The sequence below is a fragment of the Chelonia mydas genome, chromosome 3 (assembly GCF_015237465.2).
Source record: "Chelonia mydas isolate rCheMyd1 chromosome 3, rCheMyd1.pri.v2, whole genome shotgun sequence".
NCBI classification, from domain to species: Eukaryota; Metazoa; Chordata; order Testudines; family Cheloniidae; genus Chelonia; species Chelonia mydas.
In genome coordinates, this window is record NC_057851.1 from 152,353,758 (window position 1) to 152,376,844 (window position 23,087).

A 23,087-nucleotide genomic window follows, 5' to 3' on the forward strand; every position below is an offset into this window, starting at 1 on the left:
ATCAGAAGAGGCCAGCCATGCACAATTAAATCCCGAGGACTGAATACATGGTCAGTTGTCACTGTCAGAAAAGTCCTGACCATCACAACCACAAAATAAGCAAAAACAAAGCAACAGCATTTTGGAGAAGATGGTCTATATGTGGTCATCTGCATCTGGTTTGTTCAATCTGTTTAAACTTGTGGCTTTTTCTGGGTGGAGAGTTGTGTGGAATATATGAGAAGAATACCCAACTTAATGCAAAAATAACAACAAAATCCTTATTAAGTAGGATTGAAATTCATGGTTTGTGCAAAGGCCAACCCAAGGCTTATGCCCCACTGAAGTCCCACTTTGCATCAGTGACTATCCCCCTTGGTGCACCCATTATTTTCCATACTTAAAACATGCAGGTGTATTTCAGTAAGTGATTACACATCAGGACCCAATCCTACATCGCTTCCTTACTCTTGTGAGTGACCGCACTGAAATCACTGAGGGCTGCTTGATTGGGCCCTTGCTGTGTAAAATCCTGGTAAAAATAGAGCACTCACAGTACTAACATTGCAGTTACACTGAATTCAGTGATGTTACACTAGTGTAAAACTGGAGTGACACCAGTGACTCAGGAGCCCTCTGTGTGGGGCTCAGCTCAAGCTCCTTAGAGCATAAGACGCTTGGCTTGTGTGAAGGAATGCATCTTCTCTGCTTTGCTGTGGCTGGAGGAGAGAAATGGTACTGTGTAAACCAGGGGATGTTTGGGTTTTTTTCCACTTAGCCTAAGGACACTAGTGCTCTTCATGGAACTCGGGAGTTGCTCCACTACCAAAGCAATGGGCACACTATAAGAACCTGAATAGGATGGATTCAACAATCTGAGTTAAAAAATGTGTCTGTAATGCACATGGGCTCTCATATTGCTTTGTGATTTCATATGATCAAAATAACCTTGTACAGTGGGAAATAGTAAAACAAGGTTTGTTTAATGATAGATAAATATAAATCCCAGTAGGAGGCTGCTTAGAAAATACAATGGAAATCTCCTATAGAGACAAATTTCACCAATCACCCATGGCTCTGGAAGGCCCATGTGCAGCAGGACTGGTGTAGTTTCATTGCGTAAAGAGGTGAATTAAGGAAGGCCACATGGAGGTATGGTTTGGGGTAGATCAGGGACAACATGGTAGAGGAGCAGGAGCAATACGTAGATCCACCATTACACAGATCTACCAACCATTGTATCTGTGCAGAGTGGCAACCCTCCTCGCGTCTATTTCATTCTCTGACTGAGATCATGATCTGCATTCTGATACACTGAACTAAGGGACTTTCACCTTCCATCACTACAATTAACTCAGACTGCTCTGCAAGCAGGTCTCCACTGCAATTATTTCCTCTTCAAAGGCATATTGTCTATTCACTGTTTGTTTGTTTATTTTTGCTTGGTTCAGTGCTGGTGATGGATTTTATATGCTGGGATTTGAATTGTTTGATCTGTGTGTGTTTAAATGGTTGTCTCAGAGTTATTTTTTCATAATGACTTTTAACTTGTTGCTCTTTGCTGTTTTATAACCACTGCTTTCAGATGCTGTTTGTTCCCTTATGTGAATTCTTTGTCTGTGTCATGTGCATGCTGTTTTGTTACCATTGTTTCTGTTCTTTACTGGCATTGATTTTTTTAGAAGAAAGAAGAGTGGAACATTTGCTCTGAAGGGATAAACATTTATAAGGATTACATGGACTTTCCAAACAGATAGAGGGGAAAACAATGGTGCTCAAGTTTTGTGCCTGCCATCTTTAATGGTTTAATGTGTTACAGCTGATCTCTTTTAAATTAATGTATTCTTTCCAAGAACCAAAATTTTGTTCCCAACCCCACCCCCTTTGTTGATTGAGGTTGCTTAGTTTCTGTTGAGGGTAGCCACCTTATCATTAAACATACCAATTCTCTTTGAAGAACCATCTGACAAGCATAAAAGCCCCTTTTTGAATTTCCAATGTATTAATCACAATATATAACAACTCAGAGTGCTGTATTTGGCTTTCCCTAGTGTGTCTCAGAATACCTCAATAGCCGAACACCCTTGAGTGCTTAATACCTTATCATTCTGTGCAGTCTTAGCTGTTGCTGTCCTATCCATATGCTCATGTTGTTGTAAACTATATCAAAATTGCCTACCATGTGCTGGATGGCACAAGAACAAGCACTAGATACTCCATTTAATGTTCTGTGATAAGTGAGATAAGATTGTTGTCAAATATATTTCATTTGTTCACTGCTTTCTGAAAAAAGTGTGTACAAACAATGCAGGATAATATATTCTTGGGAATTATTTGAGAGGCACATTTTAAAACCTGCAAGTATTTGCTAAAGTACTGTTGGGAACAATCCAACCTTGGCAGGGAGACAGACTGGATAATCAGTAGGGCTTTTCCACCCCTAGCGTCTCAGATTCTCTTATGATGGTAACTGAGAGAGATCGTGGAAAGAAATTCACAATTCTTGTTTGCCTATTGCAAATTAAAAATGAATTTTTCTCTCCACATGTAAGAATGAGGAGGGAGTATCTCTTATTAACTCAGAAGGATTGATTGTAAGTGTAGCATTAGAAACAATGGCAAAGGAAACAAACAAAAGGAAAGTAACAAACAATTCTTAGCACTTTACATGTTCTAATTGCATTGCTAACTTTAATCTATTCATTTTCTAGAAACCCTCTTTTTAGCTGTAACCTACCTAGAGAAATCAATAGATACTTTAAATTATTGTACATATTCTTACCATCTATTGGAGGAGACATAAGTGTATAGATATGGAGATGTTTTATACGCCTATTTATCAACTGATGAGAGCTACAAAGTGTGATGTGATGCACACTGTATGAAATAGTTCAAGCTCACATTTTCCCCTGTACACTGACTTTACATACTGACTTGATATGCCTGTATTATTATAATAAGAAACAATAATATGATTCTTCTATAAAAGAAAAAAAAAGTATTGTTTAATAAAATGGTGTGGCACTAGATGTGTGTTCAGATCTTTTTAACATCTCTCACTGTGGGGGCTAAAAGTGGCAATGTAATGCTGCCTTCTTCGTCATATCTTCTTCCTAAAGGTAGATTTGAGATCCCTTGCAGCTAAGGTGTCTCTTATGTAGTAATGGTAGAAATAAATATAGTATAGGTGAGAGAAATGGTTTTAAAATCTAATAATAAAAGGTTACAAATTACATATTGGGAACATGATGTGCACGAGGGGAAGGGCTTCAAAGTGTGCAAAAACCCCCCTGAAAATGGCATGACAGCAATGGAATGTCTGGGTTAAGGCTTTTCCCTGCCATAAACATGGTGTGAGTCTGGCTGAGCTGCTTATTTTTTGTGGTACAGGATATTTTGCTAACAGATGGCTACATGTCTGATTCTCTCTGAGAAAATACCCATAGGAGGGTTGGACTGAGCCAATTCCAACGTTTTTATTGCATTTTTAAATTTCAGTAACATTCTTGCTTCAGAAGGCAGCTGCAGTTGTGAATTTTCTTTCATGCTGAACTGCGTTATCTTAGTATAATGAAGATTTCATGGGTATTAGTGATTAAAAAAAGTATAAGGAGAGGGTGTATTTTAAAGATGAAATGGAATGAGTGCTATAAATTGCTCAGTGCTATAAATTGTTTGCATCTGTTTTTTTTTACAAAGGGGCTGTGTTTCCACCTCTGTGTGAAGAGGTTTGATATACCTAATTCCCATTAATGCTAATGAGTTCTATATACAAACCATCTGAGGAGCAAGATAAGCCGATGCTTATGTTTAGCTAAAGCTCCAGAGACAGGCAGTCACATTGGAAACAGTAGAGTGAGCCCTAATTTGGGATGACAATAAATGAAAATACTCTTAGAAAACCAAAAGCATCTGATTAGCGTTCAGACTAAAATATTCTTGTTTGTGCAATATAATCTGAAAACAGAAGGCCAAAGTTTGCTCAACTATTCCCATGAATTTCTGAAGTAACTCCGCCAGTTAGAGTGGAGTTACTCGCGCATAATTGAAAGCAGAGTTTGGCCTAATACGTCTGTATAACTGCAAGAAATACACTGTAGGCATCAGGGGCTGATTAGATAACAGTGTCATACAAAATATATACAAGCCACGAATTATGGCATCAAAGAGATACATTTCAATGAAATACTACTTGGAAAGATATAGCTAGAAACAATGCATTACATTAAGCATCTTTTTTTTAACTGACTGTATTATCTAAATTGGTACCAGTTGTCAGGCTCCTTGTCAACATCAGCAAGAAAATTCTGATTCTATTAGAATGTTCTTTCAGTTGTCTACATATGTCCATGTAATTCAAAACTTCACTTTCATGCTGTGTGTTCTTCCAGTCTCTGCACTTAGGTGCAAAATAGTATCCTGCAAATTTGCTGACCTGTCACCCAGAAAATTAGCTCTGGGAAGGTGAGGGCATTTGGGTTTTTTTTGTTTAACTTGGTACCTCCTCCCTATAGTATCCACTGCTGACTCAGCAGTAAATGAATTAATGAACACAAACCTTTCTCTCTTTGTGTCTCCCTGCACTGCAGAACCTTCGGCCTCAGGAGAGTCGGACCATGTTCAGTGCCTCTGTCAGTATCCCATCTATCACAAAATCCCGCACAGAACCAGGGCGATCGATGAGCGCCAGCAGCGGGTTGGCAGCAAGTGAGTGTCTCTGGCTTGCCACAAGCCCTGTGCAGAAACGTTATAACTTCACACTGCCCCATGCAGGAACGTTACAGCTGTGCTTGTTGAGCAGGATTTTCAGAGTTGCTCAGCAGTGGCCCAGCTCTGTTCCCACAGAAGCCAACGAGAGAGTTTTACCAATTGGACTAATGCTGAGAACTTCTGAGAATCCCACATGGTGTTTCCTGTTTCTTAAAACATATATATCTTTATGGTATTATAACGATATCAGAATTAGTACTGTATTCCTCAGTACTGTGACTTCTTGACCGCTGCTTAAGTGCTTCATCCTGCCCCCATTGAAGTCAGAGGCAAATTGTCCATTCACCCCAATGTTTTGGTTTTTTTTAACTTTGTTGTTAGAGTTAACTACTTGGAGCCTTCTGTGTATGTAACAGCACTGGAAATCTGGCTGCTGACCTAGAAGGGTTAAATTTTATTCCCACCATCCTGCCAAGATATTGCAGGGTTCCAGTGCATGAGCACATCCACCATCTAATCCAGAGTACATGGAAAACAGGGAAGAAAGATTATGTAAAGGGAGGTTCTGTAGGAAAACAAAACTAAAAGTAACAGCTAGCCAACTTCTTAGTGTCTTGCACACACATCCATGATGCAGTTTTATTCACCCACACCTTTTAGGATCGTCTGCACAGAACGGCAGTGCTTTGCGGCGGGAATTCTCAGGCGGGAGCTATGGAGCCAAGCGTCAGCCTATGGCATCACCATCAGATGGTTCACTGTCCTCTGGTGGTTTAGACCAAGGCAGTGATGTGCCGACAAGGGACTATGAACGAGAGGTGAGTAACAAGAGCGAAGGGAAGAAAACTGCAAACTGTGGATACTGATAGGGCCCAAATTCTAATCTCAGTTTTGCTCGTGTAAATCTGGAATAACACAGCTGCAACAGAGCAGGATTTGGCCCTAGGAAGCTTAGAAATCATTGTTCAAAACGAAGTGTTCTATTGTTTGTCTTTTGAGACTTGTTGACAGGATTTTGGTCAGACTATGTCAGCTTTAAACATCTGGGCAGATGTGTAGAAAGTGCATTGAGGTGGTATACTCAGTACCCTGGAATCAATAAGGCTCATGAATGTAGTAGCTTGATAAAGTAACTGCACAAACTTGATACTGACCTTTTGTAGCTAAAAGAGACAGTACTCCTTTTGTCTTTTGGCAGCAAGAAAGCTTTAGGCCATAAGCAGATAAGTCATAAAAAAGACACATTGGTTTTGTGTTCATTGAATACCTAGAATTAATCAGTTAATACGTAAAAATTCAAAAAATCATCTTTTCTCTTCAGACAAGTTTTATCTGCATTCCACCAAAATATTGAAAGGGAGATAAGAGAAGTTAATTGTTTCATCCGTTACACCATTTATAAAACACGCCTTTCACTACATCTCCAGGTGCACGTACAAATACAACCTCTCCAAGTTACCACCTCACTGCAACCCCCCCTTCATGCTCCTCAGGCAGAATCCTGAGTAAACAGATGAGCATAAAGGTCAGACTAACAGAGAGAAAATTCCAGTGTCAGGAGCCCTTCACAAGGAACAACATGCTCCTGCTGGTTCAAACTGAAGATGGCTGCAAAACTGCCCCAGCCAATCTCATCCTCTGCATTGTTATGTCGGGAGAGATGGGGGCTTTGAAGCTGCCAGGGCTTTTATAGATCAAAATCAACACTTACAGTTGTAGATGAAAGTGAACTAAGTGCCAGCTCTGACTGCAGAGTGGGCAGGTGCATTCTACACTAACTGAAGCTTTGACATGATCTCAAGGGTAGTCTATATAGAGTGCTTTGCATCAGTATTCATTTTGAAAGTTACAGAGGGACAGATAACTCTGGCAAGGTCCACATCAGAAAGGAGACTTAACCAAACCCAGGGGTGAAACAAAATGTCTCCAGCCACCACTGCTATATGGGAGTCCAAGAGCAGCTAGAGGTCCAGAAGCAACCCAATGTTGCAAGCCTCACTGAGGTGATATACCCATCATTTGTCAGTAACAAGGGCAGATGCTTCTTCAGTGTACCATCATTACTTAAGCCTTGTGTGAACTGGGCTTTAGACAACTTGCTCGAATGCACAAAAAAGCAAATATTGAGCGAAGAGTGTTATTGGACAGAAAACTTAGGGGGGAAATATATGCAGACCTTCAGCTCCACCCAACTGCTGGTCAAATGTATGTCCCTTTCGGTCTGACTGATTTACTCCTGTTGTGTTACTGCTTATTGATATTCTTCTGCATTTTTTGGGCTGCAGGATTCTGATTCTCCAAGGCATTCTACAGCTTCTAACAGTTCCAACCTAAGCAGTCCTCCCAGCCCAGTTTCTCCTCACAAGACCAAGAGTCTCTCCCTGGAGAGCTCTGACCACGTGAGTTGGGACTCATGAACTGCTTCAGCATTCAGATCCAACATCACTGCGGCTTATTATTCCCATGGCTCCCCCTTCACTCAACCCAGTTCTCACTTTCATCACCCTGCCCACTCCCTCTGAAAATGATGTGAGGGGAAGGGAGGGAAGAAGATAAAAGGTTTGCCTTCTCTAGCACTATTCAGCGCTGCCTCGGCCTCCCCAGATTTAGCAGCAGCAAACAAGCAAACCTAGGGTGTTGGTAAACAGCAGATGCAGTAGATTTGTATTAGTACTGGTTTCATTTCATGTGGCTACAGCTGCTTCCGATATTATAAATATATTTACCCCACCTCAACTTGGAAAAAAAAGTAGCTTAAATAGACCAGAACAATATCAATTAAAAGAATAAATCAGATGGATTGTTTCTATACAAGAGCTAATTATCTTGTACAAGAGTAGCACAGAGACCCCACTTCTGGTGGGGAGCAACCAGTCTGTCGGAAGCACATGAAAGCTTTCAGCTAGCCACCATGTTTGAATGTCAATCTGATTGTCGCCAGCAAATCCTTATTAAAACGATGCATATTTTACTACAGTACAGAGTTTAAATAAATACGCAAATTTAAGAATTAAATACGTATGTATATATTCAAGGAGAAAAAGCAGCATCATGTATGCAGAAGAAGATGGATGCCTATTTAAGAGAACCTTTAATTTAAAAAGATTTGTGTTGTTCCCGTTTTCATGCTAAGTAACACACACATTGGAGGCCTGGCCTATATATATGCAGGAGCAGAATGTTCCCTTTGGGTGACACTGCATTGTTTTAGGAGAAATCCCCCACAGTGTGTTCAGTGACCTTTATTCCTCTTGTCAGTAGCAGAACTAAAGCTGTAATCCTCATTTTGAAGATGACCCTGCCTGTCATGTGCAAGAATAACGTTGATTTGAAAGTGAACCACTCTCCCATCTACAACAAAGAGCAACATTCAGCCATGTTGTCACCATGGTTTTCAGTGAGGCGGGCACTAGTTGTGCAGCTTGACACCCTTGGCACTCATGGATCTCTGCTGGATACAGTATACACCCTACGGCAATAATGGAACAGTGCAGAAGAAATCATAGGGGATACCATTTCTCAAGAAGGTCAGTGCCTGACCTGGTTTAATGATGAAGGAAATGGTTTTCTGAGCCACCTTGGCCATATGTTAACCAGAAAGCTGTTACATTGATTATCAAATGTTAGCATACAATCTACATCAGTCAAATGTGAGTCCTGTTAGCCCGAAAAGAGCCTCTGTGGAATATATTGTTGCTGTAGCATAGCGAAGAACCTTGAAGATGCTGACCTAATACTGTTCATGCTGTGGCAGTTTAAGACACCTGGTAGCCCAGAGCTGCCATGCTGATGAGGTTAATCATTTCCATCCCCCATCATTTTGGACTGTGGTTTCAATTTTTTTCTATACAATACCCTGCTGTTTGAGTTCAACAGCGATGCAGGTTGCAGGCAGAAACACACCACCAGAGGACAGGCTCAGCAGAAGTTGCAGGTCTGTCTTTCAGCAAAGAGCCTGACATTTAAATCAAAGGAATAAAGAGGAGGCAAGATAAAAAGCAAACCAATGTCAAGCAGGAAGATCATCCATTCCCTTTTCCAGTGTGAGCTTCTCTTCTCAGTGGGATCATTGCTAGCTTTACGCCACGACCCCGCTCAAGCATATAAAAGGTTTTTTGTATTTAGAAAGCTGGTTTTCCTATGATTTGGAATTTTTTTATGGCTCCTATCAAACCATTCCAAGTGCTTACAGTCAGCAATGTAACGTTTCATTCACATTAATAGATGCTGAAATGAGTGGGAATTTTCCAGGTTCCCTTCACTGAAGGAATTTATGGGTAAGTTCAAGCAGGGTGCAGACAAATTAGGTTAATCTACAGGCACAGCCAAAACACAAGTAAGACACAGCATTGCCTTTACTGTGTAACCATGCAGGGTCTCCTAGGTGCTAGTTCTGTGCTTTATTCTGCATTGAGTGGATTGTCCGCACATAAACCTGTCATTCAAAGGTTGGTTGCTTGGTTGGTTTTTTGGGACCGGGAGGAGGGGAATACAAAAATTTCTATAAAGTATCATGTCAAAATCCTGCCTGTCCTGTTTGGTATCATGTTGGTGCCCTGTGTTTCATTGTCACAAATAAACTTGGCATTTAGTAGTAAAATTTATACCAAACAGGCAAACACCGAGTCCCTTCCCAGTATGGTAGCTTTTCATGTCTTTGCAGGAGACACAAATAGAAATGTCAGAGGGACTGGCATTCATTAAAGTCCAGTGTCACATTTTTCTTAAAGGTTGTATATTGTTCCATGTGCACCAAAGGCTTCTCTTCCTACAGTTGCCACCTCCTCCTCCTCCTGGTGTAGCACACCAGGGCCCCACACGTTTCAAAGTGTTGCAGACTAGTTTTGTATTTACTGTATGTTGTATTTAAATGTTAATCATATTTTGATGTTAACCTGTTAAAGGGAAGATTCGAGGCTGCTAGCAAAAACCTGTGTGATAATCCCACATGGGAGGGTCAGTTTATCGGGAATCAAACTGTGTATTCCTTTTGCTTCATCTCTGCTCCATTTGAAAATGGAACCAAAGAACCAAGATACAGCTTACTTTTAAATTAACCCTAAACAAACCAGTACATTTGCTTACTCTCCTCTTATGGTGAATATGAACCTGTTTAAATGTACATTTTCAGATGGAGCATAGATTTGTCACTTTACAGAGCTGAATTTCAGAAGGTGAGACCTATCCTGTTAAATACAGTACCTATGTTGGCCTCTAGCCCTTGGCAGTGTCCTTTTCAAAATAATTGTATTTGATCTGGTACTGTACATTTTACACAAATCATGCCTGTTTAAAAGAGGGAGAAACAGCAATTGTCCACATACATTATTTGAAAAGAAAAAGCATTCTAGGAATTATAATTATAAAAGAAATCGGTTCTGATGGGTCCTTGTAAGTGTAGACCACTTGAAATTTTTGTTGTTATGAACATTTGTTACAAAACATGGATGTTGCAGGTGTGCTTTTTAAATTTTCATTGAGATAAGAAAAATACCTTGGTCATTTGAACTATAAGACTCTTGTCTGAGATCTCAGAGGCAGTTGGCTTGTAAGGTTTGGTGTTTGCTACTAGGCATTGTTTAAAGTTTCCAGTTATATATGGTTGCATTTATCCAGGCAATGTATAATCTCCAACTGAATTTTGACTAATATATTAGCATATGTTCTGTGTACACATATATATATATATCTCTTTTTTTTTTTTTTTTTTGGGGGGGGGGGGGGGGGCTAAGACTGAAAACATTCTTCACTTATCAGGACATACTCTGCTTAAGCAAATGCCTTTGCTTCAGTCACTGAAAGGCTCCAAATAGATTTAAGCATGTCCCTGAGGACCATAGCTTCCAGAATGAAAAAAGGTGCAGGAAATCAATTTAAGCTCCCCCCGCCCCCCAAAAAAGAAAATCACACTTACTTCGCACATTTCATAATTCCCAAACCAAGCTTTAGCACTTTGTCTGTTTCACATACCACATCTAAACCGATTGCATTTGCTAGTTTTAAAATATAGTTCTATCACTTAGGCAGCTTTTCTCTCCATCTCAGTCTCTTTAGTGGCTGGCTTGTTTGTTATTAAATGTGGATTTTTATTATTCAACAGTTTTGCAGTTCTGACTTGTGCTGTTAAGAGCAATAATCTGATTCTGATAAAATTACAAACACGTGTTGCATGCCGATATATGGTTTATGAAACAACACAGCAGAAGGATGCAGTGTTCTCTGCATACAAAAGCACAGATAATGTATTTGGTGGATGTAGTTAACTACTACTACAACCTTGGGCTTAAGCAAAACATTCTTCCTAGAACTGTGTCAGACTTTCAGAATGATACACTGCAGTCAGAAGAATTTCTGACAAATGAGTGCACCCTAATAATACAAGTTTTGTACATCAAGGAACTCGGATGGGTTAGACTGAAAAGAAAACAGGCCCAGCCACTGAATGGTAGATCATAACAAGAGTTCTTAAAATTCCAGATGTTTCTAGGTTGTTGGAAGTTTTTTTTTTTTTTTTTTTCCAACCATGTTCACAAAATTTGAAAATTTTAAAGTAGTTCACCCTTGTGTAAAGGGCTTATGTACCACTAAGTAGTATGTAGACTTTGTGCAGGCCTGCTAAACAGAAGCCTGGTACAGATGCTCTGTTCTGACCCAAATCTCACCCGACGGCTGTAGGCACCAGTGTAGCTCTAGAAGATGAAATGGACTTGTGTACTCAAATCCTATTTGAGAAAAAAGCCCCCAAAGAGCCAATCTGCTGCAGATCTCCAAGACCTTGTTGTGCAGTGAGGCAATTCCACAGCTTGTTTCTTTCCAGCCACAGTTTTTAAAAAAAAAAAAAAAAAAAAAGAGAGAGAGAGAGACCAACTTCATTCATGGGGAAGAAATCCTCACAAAACCACTCTTGGTATTTCAGAGCAATTATACCGGCTTTTTTATGTATGACAGTTTCATATCATTTATTTTTTAAAAAAATATTTTTGAGGTTTTTTCATGGTAATATTATTGTACAGGTTTGCATGGCATAGGTGTGATCACTTTTTGTGTTAGAGTAGAAAAGCTGACAAGTGTGCGTGTGGGGAAAAGACTGCTTTTTGCCTCTTCTCACTATTTTATTTTGTTTTATGCCCTCACTGTGGTAGGGGACATTGTAAGAGATTCTCTGCTACAGAATGATGTAGATTCTTTTGCACAGAAATATTTAAGGTGGAACAGTCAACAATGTAATAAATGACTTGACACCAATATTTTATGTTGGTAACACTTAATATTAACCTACTTTGATGTACTGCAATAAAAACAGGGAACTGTTAGAAAGATCGATGTTTTGTGTTTTTTCCCAGCCCCTCCCTCTGTTAAGATTTTAGAAGAGGGAATGAATTTTGTATTCTTGTTGAGTATAACCATCAGGTAAACCTGCCCATTACTAAGTGATATTGACATACACAGATGAAGCTCCCTTTAGACATTCACCCTCGCTGCTAGAGTTGAGTTCTGTTGAACTTTAGCCACCTTACACTTCAGTATATTGAATGGCATCAGCTACAGTGCCTCTGAGCTTTTTGATTAGTTCAGTCTGTTCCACTGTAATTAAACCTGTTTTCATCAGTAGTCAGTTACTGACTTCCTTGCTTTTCAGTGAGATGTCCTGAACAGTCTCAGTGGGGCAACTGGCAGGCTCCTGGAAACAGGGGCATAGGGTTCTACTTTTCTGACCTGCATCTATGATGGGGACATTTGCCCCTTCTAGATCTTAATCTCAAGCAAAGCTGCAAATTTGGCATGCAGCCCACCAGGTCTGTCCTTTAGTGGGGGGATTTTCTCAAGGATGCTGAACTCCATATCCTTATGCAGTTAACTTGGTGAAGATGCTGGATTCTGATGTTTGGCCTAAGGGCACAACACCAAGAGCCTGTTGGCTCTAATCTGTTCCTGGTGGAGGTTGGTGACTAAACACTTGTATTCCTATCTTGACAGTAGCCTCAGTCAGCACATGACCAGGATTCATCACTGAATTGGTCCATTGGTTAGATCATTAGCTTCCCTGGCCTAGGGTGAGTACTGACAGGGAGCACAAACATGAATGCTGATCAGTGTCCCCCAGTGAAGTCCTGAGATGGGTTAAGTAAACCTGCACCTACTGGGTCTCTCCCAGAAATTACCACCTGGGCACAGTTCATTGCTGACATGACCAAAGCAGGGCTCAAAAGGGACCTAAGGAATTCATCCAGTCCATGACCAAGTAAACCTAGACCATCCCTGACAGCTGTTTGTCCAACCTGTACTTAATCTCCAATGATAAGCTTCTAAAGGTAGTTAAGCTCTGGAATAGGGATTCCACAACCACCTGTGTAATTAGAACATTTTTCTTAACAGCTAACCTAAGTCTCCCTTGATGAAAATTAAGCCCATTACTCTGTCCTATTTTCAGTGGACATGGAGAACAGTTGATCACTGTCCTCTTTGTAACAGTCCTTAACATAATTGAAGTCTTACCTCCCCACTCTTTTCTCAAGAGTTAACATGCCCAAGTTTAACCTTTCCTCATAGGTTTATTAAGACTAACCTTTTATCATTTTTGTTGCTCCCTTCTAGCCTCACATCTTTCCTTAAGTATGGTCCCCAGAACTGGATGCAGTCCTTCAGCTAAGGCCTCACCAGTGCCAAATAGGTGGGACAATGTCTTACATACAACATGCCTAAAAATACACTCTAGAACGTTTGCTTGTGCAATTTGTTATCCACTTTAATCATCCCCAATCCTTTCAGCAGTATCACCAGCTAGTCAGTTATTTCCCATTCTGTAGTGATGCATTTAATTTTTCCTTCTTAAGTGTAGTACTTAGAACTTGTCTTTGAATTTTGGCTCTTCAGCACTGGGGAACCCCTGCTACTCAACACCCATGTTCTGGCTTGAGCTGATGGTGGCTGTGGCATCTGTGAACAGATGATGGACAGGCTGGCACCTGAAGTCCAGCCTTTGTGGTTTGGCCTCCACTCTTCTCCCTGAAAGCTGTCATCTTTAGGAGGAAAGAACCTCAAGTTTATAGCAAAGAAACAGAGGTGCTGTTTCTTAGAGAAGAGGTTCTCAGAGATTGCAAACTGTCAGGTCAAGGATGTGAAAGTGTCTGCTCTTGAGCAAATTCCTGTATTTTGAGCACCTTTGCTAGCTAAACTACAGTGAGAGGCACCAATACAAATTCCAGATCAGTATAAAATAGCCTGGACTTTCTTCTGGCCAGGGCTTGAAGTCAGACATGAACACTGGGTCACCCTTGTGTCAAGAGGGTTTTCCAGGGCACTGTGTTACAACAGTCAAGATATATAATCCCATGATGCTGCTGTAGGACTTGAGTAGTGAATGAGCCCAGGAGGGCTAGAGCCTGATCTCTGATCATCAGTGCTCCAACAAAGCCAGGTTTCACCTTCTACTGGAATTTATCCTTATGGTGAATCCTGCATTCTAACTTACTGACCTTGTCCTAGCCCAGGTATCCCACAGGAGACACTGCCTTTGCTCTAAGCTAGACGTGAGCACCTCCAGCATTACGTGTAGTAATAGACAGTGGGTCCCTAATTACAGTCACAAGTACAAGAATCTGATCAAACTCTCCATTCTGAATGTACCTACCAATATGTTAAAAAAAAATCACCTATAACAGTTGACTTTTGAGCCAATTCACCACATAACCTGAATGCATTAGCTCTCACTGTATTGCTTGAATGTTGCTTTAAACATTCTCCTCTACAAGGTCACTTGGTCCTAGTTCCTTGTGAGCTTTTTGTACTTCTTAATGCTAATATAAGCCTTTAACATCTAAATATTTCACTTCCTCTGATATTAGAAGAGCCAGTCTCAACTTTCGTGAGCTTTAAAGCCTTCAGTAGTTAAAAATTCTCCTTCTCTCCACACACTACCACCTACAATTGACACTTCAGCAAACTACAAGCATAGCAACGTATAGTGAATTCAGACAGTTGAGAAGAGAGATTTGGAGATAAGGGGTACAGAAGACTATGGTAGGAATATCTGTTCTGTACATAGGGCTGCTGCCATCAGTGATAAAAGAAAACGGATTGCATGCTACAGAACTAGAGTAAAAGCCAGTCTTCTTGTTTATATCAGTGTGCAGGGGTTAATCACTGTTGGCCTGTGTACAGGAAGATTACTGCACTGGCCAGTAGACAACAGAATCAATAAGATTTACACTTTTCTAGTATGTCCTCTAAACTCACTGGTTTATCAGGTTTTTTTTTTTTTTTTTTTAAATCAAGCAGGCTATAACTTCCATGTGAAGCAATTTCCATATTTTGTCTGTGAGCTTGGAAAAAAGGTTAAATTAGACACAAATAGGAATTAAACTCCTACACGCTATTTTTTATAGTCTGCAGGAGAGGTCAACTTTGTACACTTACCAGATTACAGAAGACTGGATAAGTGCAAAACCGAGGGACAGGGCATATTCCATCTTCATGTTTACGAATTCTGTGTTTAGTGCCTGTGAAGTACTAGCAGATAGGCCAAATTCTGTTTAACAGTCAGCTGAGTGTATTGAAAGTCTAAAATACACATCCACCCACTGCCTTTTCCCATCCTGGGCAGACCAACGACCTAACAGCTGTTCAGTTTCAGTGTTGACCCTACTCCATTTGATCCTGCTGGGAAGTAATTCCCTTTCAGCACCCAGTACCATCCAGACACAGCAGAACTGCACCACTGGCTTTAGTTAAAGCATTAATACAAGGGCAAGTTTTTCCTCCATGTGTCTGGGAAGGAAGGATGGAATGTGTCCACTCCAAGAGGCTGGTAATAAGGTGACATTCAAACCCATTACCAGGCCATGGAGACTGAAATAGGCACTGATAGAAGTGATTCTTTTGCAAGATGACATTGCCCTTCCGGGAAAGAATGGAAGAAATACTAGAAGAGGTTCTCTGACCCTTCTCCTCCAGGCCCAGTTTCTTCTATTCATACTGTAAAAGAGAGTCTATCTGATTGCATGTTGCCACTTGCTGTTCTTTTACCCTGGTCATGGGAAGCAGAGGAGATGGAATAATTGCAGGCAGAAGCCCTCTGCACAAGCACTTTTTTATTGAAATCAGTAAGTCATACAGATACAAGAATTGTACAAAACCCTAACAAGCTAAGTTTGCTAGTCTGACTCCAATTCTTTAAAACTGTGCACTTGGCTATAAACATGTAGTACACATTTCAGCAGAAGCTTGAAATGCCCATAAGAGGATAAGAGAATCCCAGAGTATGTTTCCCCCTTCCCTCAAACTCTGCATTGGAGGGCACAGACAGGAAGGCAAAGAGACTAGTTTCTTTGCTGGGACTCTAACAAGCCAAGAAGTGTCAGGGCTTTGGCCATCAGGGGAGCCGATACATACCAGCGAGGGAAGATTCCCATTATCTGTGCTTATGCACAGCTCCTTTGCTTATACATTCAATTCAAAATTAAAAAACAACTGACTGACTTTCTGAGCAGGCGTTCTCTGTGGATATATTTAAATATAAATGTTGGCACCCCTTGCATCAGATATTTTAATTCTTTGCTTCCTAGTTTTAGCTTGCAAGCCGAAGACAGAAAGGGAGGCAAGGGAGGCAAAAGGCATAAAATTTCATCCTATGTGTACACATCTTACATTATATCCCTGTCAGTAAAATCCAGACTTCTCCGACTGCCACCATTCATCTTACAAAACAGGAGTCTGTTGTAGGTTACCAGGTATGTTACTCTATAATTCACAGTATGAAAACCATTCAAATTCCACCTTAGCAAAAAGAAAGGGGTGAGGGGGAGTATTTTTTAAAATGACTTTCAGAGAATTATAAACAGGTTTCAATACAAACTAGTCCTGGTTTTGTTCTAACTCTCCTCTCAACCCCACCCAACACATTATAAAAACCCAACCACAGTATGCAGCCACCATCAATGTTAAAAATGCACTAGATAGCTGGCTGGTGCTTTGAACAGTGTGGAAGAACACAGCAGACTAAGCCCCACCACCTCAGGAGGACACAATTCCTGTAAGCCATGGGAATCTAATGGCAGAGTCTAGGACAGACGCTGTGTTAAAGAAAGACTTTGTCCTTGTGAAACAAACATTGAACTTCCAGCACACAGGCTGCTACATCTCGAGATGAGAATGTGGGGATGTGACAGACTACATTGCTCTTTGCTAGATACAGTATGATTGGGCCTTAAGAACGAGACACTTAGTTCATCTTCACTACTGCTCCTGCTCCTTGGCCCTCTTGCTCCAGTATTTGCTATAGGCCTCCTGGAACATGTTTTTGCAGCAGATTTTGGCCTTCAGTTTGGAGCATATGAGGAAAGAGCCCCCCATCTTCCGGTGGAGAGAGTAGGTCTCCTCTGGCGGAGGGACAAGCCGATGCTTCAGCATGACCGGGATCAAACCATGGATCTTTTCTGTGGTGCTCTGGGTGCCGAAGTCAAATGGCTCCTCAGACGCAAAAGCCTCTCCCAGGATGAGAACAGCTTCTAAGTGGGCATTTTCCATCTCCTGCCCAAAAACAAAGAGGAGTCAATAACACACAAGGATGACTCCAGCACCAGCTGCGTTTAACATAGAGGAAAAGAGGAAAAGACCAGGGGGCTAGCACTCAGCAGTAGGCAAGGGTAAGGTGGTGCCCTGCCTGAGGTAAAGTTCAGACTCCAGCACAGAGACCCGGAGAAACTCTAGAGTGGTTCACTTACAGCTGTATTAGAGCCTCACAGGAGACCTCTGGTCATTGAGTTACAAGAGCTCAAGAGACTGTGCAACATGGAGGATTCAGCTGGGATAATGGGAGGGAGTCACCAGAAGGAATGCAGAGTTGTGCATTAAGGACACTATTTACAGGTGTATTCATGCCCTGGGGAAAGGGATACAGATTCTTACTCTGCCCTTGGGCATGTGTGTGGGGCTCTCATCAAAGCCCGTGGTGCACAGATATAAAACATGAAAGTGGCTTTGCTGCAGCAAAGGAAGTGAAGGGAGAAGCTTGGATAAAGTACATCCTGGCTATAGCCAGTGCTGTAGTTTTCCTCATTTCTAGCTCGATTTGAAGAGAGGCTGAATTAGCGGTGTCACAGAAATCCTGTATCCTTTCCTTCCCGCTGCCAACCCCAAGAGTGCAGCGTTCATGGATTGTCGCTAGCTTTTCCCTATTACAGGATCCACAGAACATCAGACCCAAGAGCTCTGCAGCCGGCCAGCAATAACAGGGGAGGATTCCATTCCATACCTTGACTTCATAACCAGTAAGGAATTTCATTTCTATCGACTTCCTCAAAACTGTCTCTCTGTCCTGATCTGCAGCCGCCTTTATTACCTGAACAGGAAGAACACCATCAAACAAGGAGACAGGAGTCTTGCATTCAACATGCCTTTATGCTATTAAGCAATTGCAGCAGCATCTGCTATCAAGCAGCCTGATTAGGTTCACGCTCTTCCTTGCCCCTCCCCCAGCTGCTTTGCGGATTGCATGGCACCAATCTGGAAGATGACCAGTTTCAGAATTATTTGCATAAACACATCTGCTGCAAAAAAGCCTTTCCTAGCAGGACTGGACTCAGTGGCCCACAAAACAAGTGGCCTGGCTTCCTGTGGAACTCTAGAACCAAACCTTGCTTGGGGCACCAGCAGTTTTAGGAGAGATGGCAAGCCCCAGCTATTTGGACTTATTTTATGAAGTACAGAATTCAGTGCTCTGATAAAGGAATGGACATGTAATTAAAGTGGCTTAGTGATATTAATTGGCTTTGTCACGCAATTTATAAGCAGGCTGAAGTTACAGGAGATGAGCAGAGTATGAAATGCTCCAAGTCCATGCATTTCACCCATATCGCTGAATTCCCAGCAGGCAGAAAGGTATCGTGTCCTTTAAAATAAGCACGACTGCTCAGATCTTCCAGAAAGCAGTATTTCAATTCACTGCAGTAGGGTTTGTGCGTGTTGCGGAATCAATGAAAGAGACTGGAACTTCAGGAGAGAAGCCACTGTGGCAGCCAAGTCCTTATCATATAACTATTACACAGCAGGACAGCAGCTCAACTGCAGCCACACTAGTCTGCAGTAGCCAACTGTAGGTTCCCCCATTCCCCAAGCTGGGGAGAGAGACAAGACTAAGAGTGCAGGGAGCACAAAAATAACAGGGATGGGGAGGTGTTGTTTCCTCCCTGAGACCTGTGGGGCCAAATTCCACTCTCAAGGAAACCCCAGTAAAGTGGAGTTACACAGGGGAAACCCAGGGCAGGACTTGGACCTTTACAGAGCAGCAGCCTCAGCCTCCTTGTTTGTGATGTAAACTTACAACAGGACAACTGGGATATCAGCAGGTTTGTGAGGGAGACAGGTGAATCTAAGAGAAGGGGGCAAAGCTGTGTCATGATCTCCTTCAACTTGCCCCAGGCCAGGTTTCCTCCCAAGAGTAGATTCAGCTGCAAACAGAAGTGCACCTCAGACATGCAAGATCTTGAGACCCGAGAGAGCCTTGAGTTAAGCAGGGCTGTGCAAGTGACACTATTCTCCCTAGCACAACAAGGCAGCGTGTGCAGCTGGAGTCCTCACCTCAATGTAGAGGTCAGTGAAGTCCTCGTCAAACCCACGAGATGCGCCGAAGTCCAGCAGGGCCACCTGGATATGGATAAATGCTTCTGCATTACACTAGAAACCACTGCAAAAGAGCGCAGCCTGGCGTGGGAAGCCTATGGCAGTGGTTTCATTTAGCTCAATTGTCACAAGTCACCTGGGGCTGGAGGTTGGTCCAAATCATCTGAATTTCCACTTAACTCCCTCCTTACTGGTTATGACTGGCAACATTAAACCCAGTAACATATTCACAGCATATGGCACATTAGAGAGTCATTCCTAGGCACATATATATGCTCAGACAGCAGAGGAGGCAGCACCTATGATATCTGATGGGTTTGTACCTCCCATACCAATGGGTTCTACTCTGGAGCACATCAGCAGAGAACCTTGCTTCAAGCATTTACAAACGTGGAATTCAGCCAGCCCAACGTTTCCTAGACAGCCCCTAGCACCAATGCCATTTCCAAACCTACCTGACAAGGGCACAGATATATGCAGCAGCCAGACCCCTGGAGCATGAGGAAAGAAATTCTGACTATACAGGATCACCTCACTAGATATCAATATGTTTAGCATAGTACAAATGGCAAGCATTTGACTGAGGTGTCCCTTGCTCAATAATACCTTAACTGTTCTTATGGTAGAGAATACACATGGTTGTGATTTTTCAGGGACAGGTTTCAGTAAAGTCAGAATAGACCCAGAGTCTTAGGAGACTGGTCCTGGGTACGGGGCAGAGTGGGTGGGCAGCCAGGGTAAAAGGGACCCATTCTCCCCCCACCATCAGCTGATGAGGAATGACTAAAGAGGCAGATTCCATCAGCATGGCTAGATGGCAGCAATGTTCATTCTCAGCCCTTTGAGGAAGCAAAATGAGACATCCTTTGATATATCCCATTATGCTTCCTTGTTTGTAATAAAGCTAGAGGACATGTAAAAACTGGTGCCCTACCCATGCAGAGGTCTTCTGAGAGTGCTGGCAAGACAGCTGGTTCTGCTGGCACCTCTGCCTACTGTGACTGGAAGTTTCACTTTTAGGAGACAGTGGTCAATGGAACTGGGGTATGTAAGATCTTACTCCCTCCTCCCACTAGAAAGCCTTAGACTCCAGCATAAGCATATTGCTACTGAGGAGCATGGTACAACATTGCTTCACACAATGTAACAAAAGGCCAGAGTCCCAGCTCTTTAGAGGTCATTGAAATAAGCCTACTTGTTCCCCCAACAGACTGCAGTGTTGTGAAGACCTCACACCCCTTTTTGAAAGATAATCCTCTATGGCACCACAGCCCCTGCCTACCTTTGGTCTGAAAGAGAAGGATCTATAAAAGAGGCTCAATAGGAGACTATTTAGCTTTGGGAGTGGGGAGAGTGTCAAACAAAAATTCCTGCTTAGTATAGGACTAGCTGGTTGCTGGGCTTACCTTGTGCAGCTGAGGGTCATAGAAGAAGTTAGACCAGTTCGGATCAGTCTGCATGAACCTGAATTCAAACAGCTCCCGCAGGCACAAAATCAGAATGTTGGAGCAGATCTTTGGAAGCACAATGAGGAAGACAGAAAATGGGTGAGGAAAGCAGCAAGTCACAGCTATCAAAGTCAGACACACCACCCGCCCCAGATTTAAGCACACAGGAACTACATCAGCATACTGGCCAGGGCAGGTGCTGAGGGAGTAACAGTGTGGTACCGCTGCCTCTACTGGTGCTGAGATACATCTGACCTATTCTCCCCCAGGCACAGAACACCCACCGACCTCAAGCCACCAGTGGGAGTTCTGTGCAGGAAGCTGCTACAGAACCACATGCCTCATTTAACACTAGCACTTGTCTAGCTGGACTGCTGACAAGAGGATAGAGGCCCCATTACTACTGACTCCTCATGGCAATTTCTCATCTCCCTCAAGTGCCAATTACTGTTCTTTCAGAGTCAAAGGTAGCAAGTGCAAGCATACATGCCCAACACATGACCAGGCCCCTCTTGTCTACTTAGGCCCCTCTTTTTCCTAAAAAGTGAAGCTTTTAATAAAGTTATGGAAAATTCAGCATGAGCATTTATCCCCCACCTAGCTGCTCCCAGTCCCAAAGGCTCCACAGGAGACAATGAAAGGAAGTCCTCGTTTTCCGCAGGTGTGGTGATCCCTTGCTAACTGCTGGAGTCAGAACCTCGATGCAAAATTCTACACTAGTGCTAACTGTAAGACACAGACTTTCTGGCTGACTGGAGGTTAGCATCAGCCCCCTACCAGTCCCCATGTAATGAGATACGCTCCTCTTGCTCAGGACACAGCACACACAATATCTGTACTATGCTTTCCTTGCTGATTAGAAGGAAGTTTGCTAAGTGGTAGTTGCAGACAGCAGCCTCCAGAGGGCATGAACATGGGTGGGTGGGGAGAGATCGATCATCACTGCAGGTACGTGAATAGACAGTCCCTTTCAGTTCTGCTGGCCTGCCCAGCTTTTACAGGATTTACGGTCGCTCACAGAAAGTCTCTCCCTGGTGTCCCCAGCGCAGTAAGGGGAGCTCTTCACAATGCAAGGAGATCCAACAGTGCAGAGACTGGGGAGGCCAGTGGAGCAGCAATTATAGTTCACCCTTGTGAAAGGAATCCTGTAGAGCTTAGTCAGGATGAAATCTACAAAGTTCTATAGAAATTTAACAGGGCTCTCAAGAAGTTATCCTTAAAAACTTAAGCAAGTAATAGGGAACGAGACTATCAGCGTTATGAACCTTACGCAGAATGCTGCAATATAGAGTTTTCTATACAATTGCTCAAAAAACCTACAGAAAGGGTCTCGTTCTCAAATCCTACAGGATTCTTTTATAAAGAGGCAATTGTGTCAGAGCCCGTTTAACAGAGAACCACCCTCTAGTCACAATGGCAGCGTCACCATCTGCTTATTCTGAAAATCTTTAGCTTGCATCCAGCTATTGTCCAGTGCTGGATAGAAGGCAACAGGTTTCAAACACCCCATCCAAGAGTAATAATGCAACACTGAACACAAGCCGAAACTAGTGCAAGAGTGTCATATTTGGGCCAAGAGGACATGGGTTAGAGAGTCACTAAGTCAACCACTTAGACACTGTGCAGAGTAAGGGACAGACCCCACATCATCTCCATTTGTAAGTGGGAAATGCATTGTTGTCAGGTGGGCTATCAAAAAACCTTCACCAAACAGCCACATTATCACGAATGACAAGCTCAACAACCAAACAGCCCAGGCAACTGGATCTGGCACAGCTCCAAGTACAGTGTGTTGCTGGGATCTGTTTATCTATAGGAACATACTCTGTGCACTTCCTCAGTGACCTGCTAACAGCTGATAGCTCACACCAGCCCATAAACAACTCAATCCAAATACCAGGGCAGTTATTTCTGCTAACTGAGCAGCAGCCAGAGCTGCCTGCCCTGCTGTAACTCTCCATCCCTTGCTATATTCAGCACTGATGCCTTCACATCCCTCACTTCCCCTCCCCTCTGCTTGTTTACTGAAAGGTACTTTTCCAATACCCTTGTGCTACACAAGCCAATCCAGCCGGGGAAGCTATGTTTGACTGCTAATGCAATGGGAAGAGATGCATTTCTGTGCTCTTGTTCCAAGAGAGCAACTGCAAGCAAAGAGCCCCTCTCAACAAGCAGGGAACCTCTCCCAAGGTCAGGTCCCCCTTGAGAGGTAGAGAAGAGGGGCTGCCTCTCATTAGGGTAGCAATACAGCATGCTGCTTCTTCAACTGTATAGTGATACACAGCACAACAGAAAGTCTAAAAGAGCTGGGGGGCCAGGACATGCCCATAG

The 23,087-nt window shown here is 42.5% G+C and overlaps 2 protein-coding genes across 7 annotated transcripts in view; one reads left to right on the plus strand and one right to left on the minus strand.

Annotated features, from left to right (window-relative positions):
• CDC42BPA (CDC42 binding protein kinase alpha) overlaps positions 1-12,006 on the plus strand; it is a 328,646-nt gene extending 316,640 nt beyond the window's left edge. For all 3 annotated transcript variants that reach the window (XM_037895609.2, XM_037895606.2, XM_027833828.3), the window contains 3 exons: positions 4,569-4,686; positions 5,350-5,507; positions 6,975-12,006. In XM_037895609.2, coding sequence (XP_037751537.1) covers positions 4,569-4,686; positions 5,350-5,507; positions 6,975-7,106 — 408 coding nt within the window. In that variant the 3' untranslated portion in view covers positions 7,107-12,006. The remainder of the gene's footprint in view (positions 1-4,568; positions 4,687-5,349; positions 5,508-6,974) is intronic.
• A 3,758-nt stretch (positions 12,007-15,764) lies between these two features.
• Positions 15,765-23,087, minus strand: part of COQ8A (coenzyme Q8A) — an 88,950-nt gene continuing 81,627 nt past the window's right edge. For all 4 annotated transcript variants that reach the window (XM_037895611.2, XM_037895610.2, XM_043543553.1 and 1 more), the window contains exons 12-15: positions 20,715-20,822; positions 19,267-19,332; positions 17,942-18,028; positions 15,765-17,217 (exon numbers count right to left, since the gene is read on the minus strand). In XM_037895611.2, coding sequence (XP_037751539.1) covers positions 16,924-17,217; positions 17,942-18,028; positions 19,267-19,332; positions 20,715-20,822 — 555 coding nt within the window. In that variant the 3' untranslated portion in view covers positions 15,765-16,923. The remainder of the gene's footprint in view (positions 17,218-17,941; positions 18,029-19,266; positions 19,333-20,714; positions 20,823-23,087) is intronic.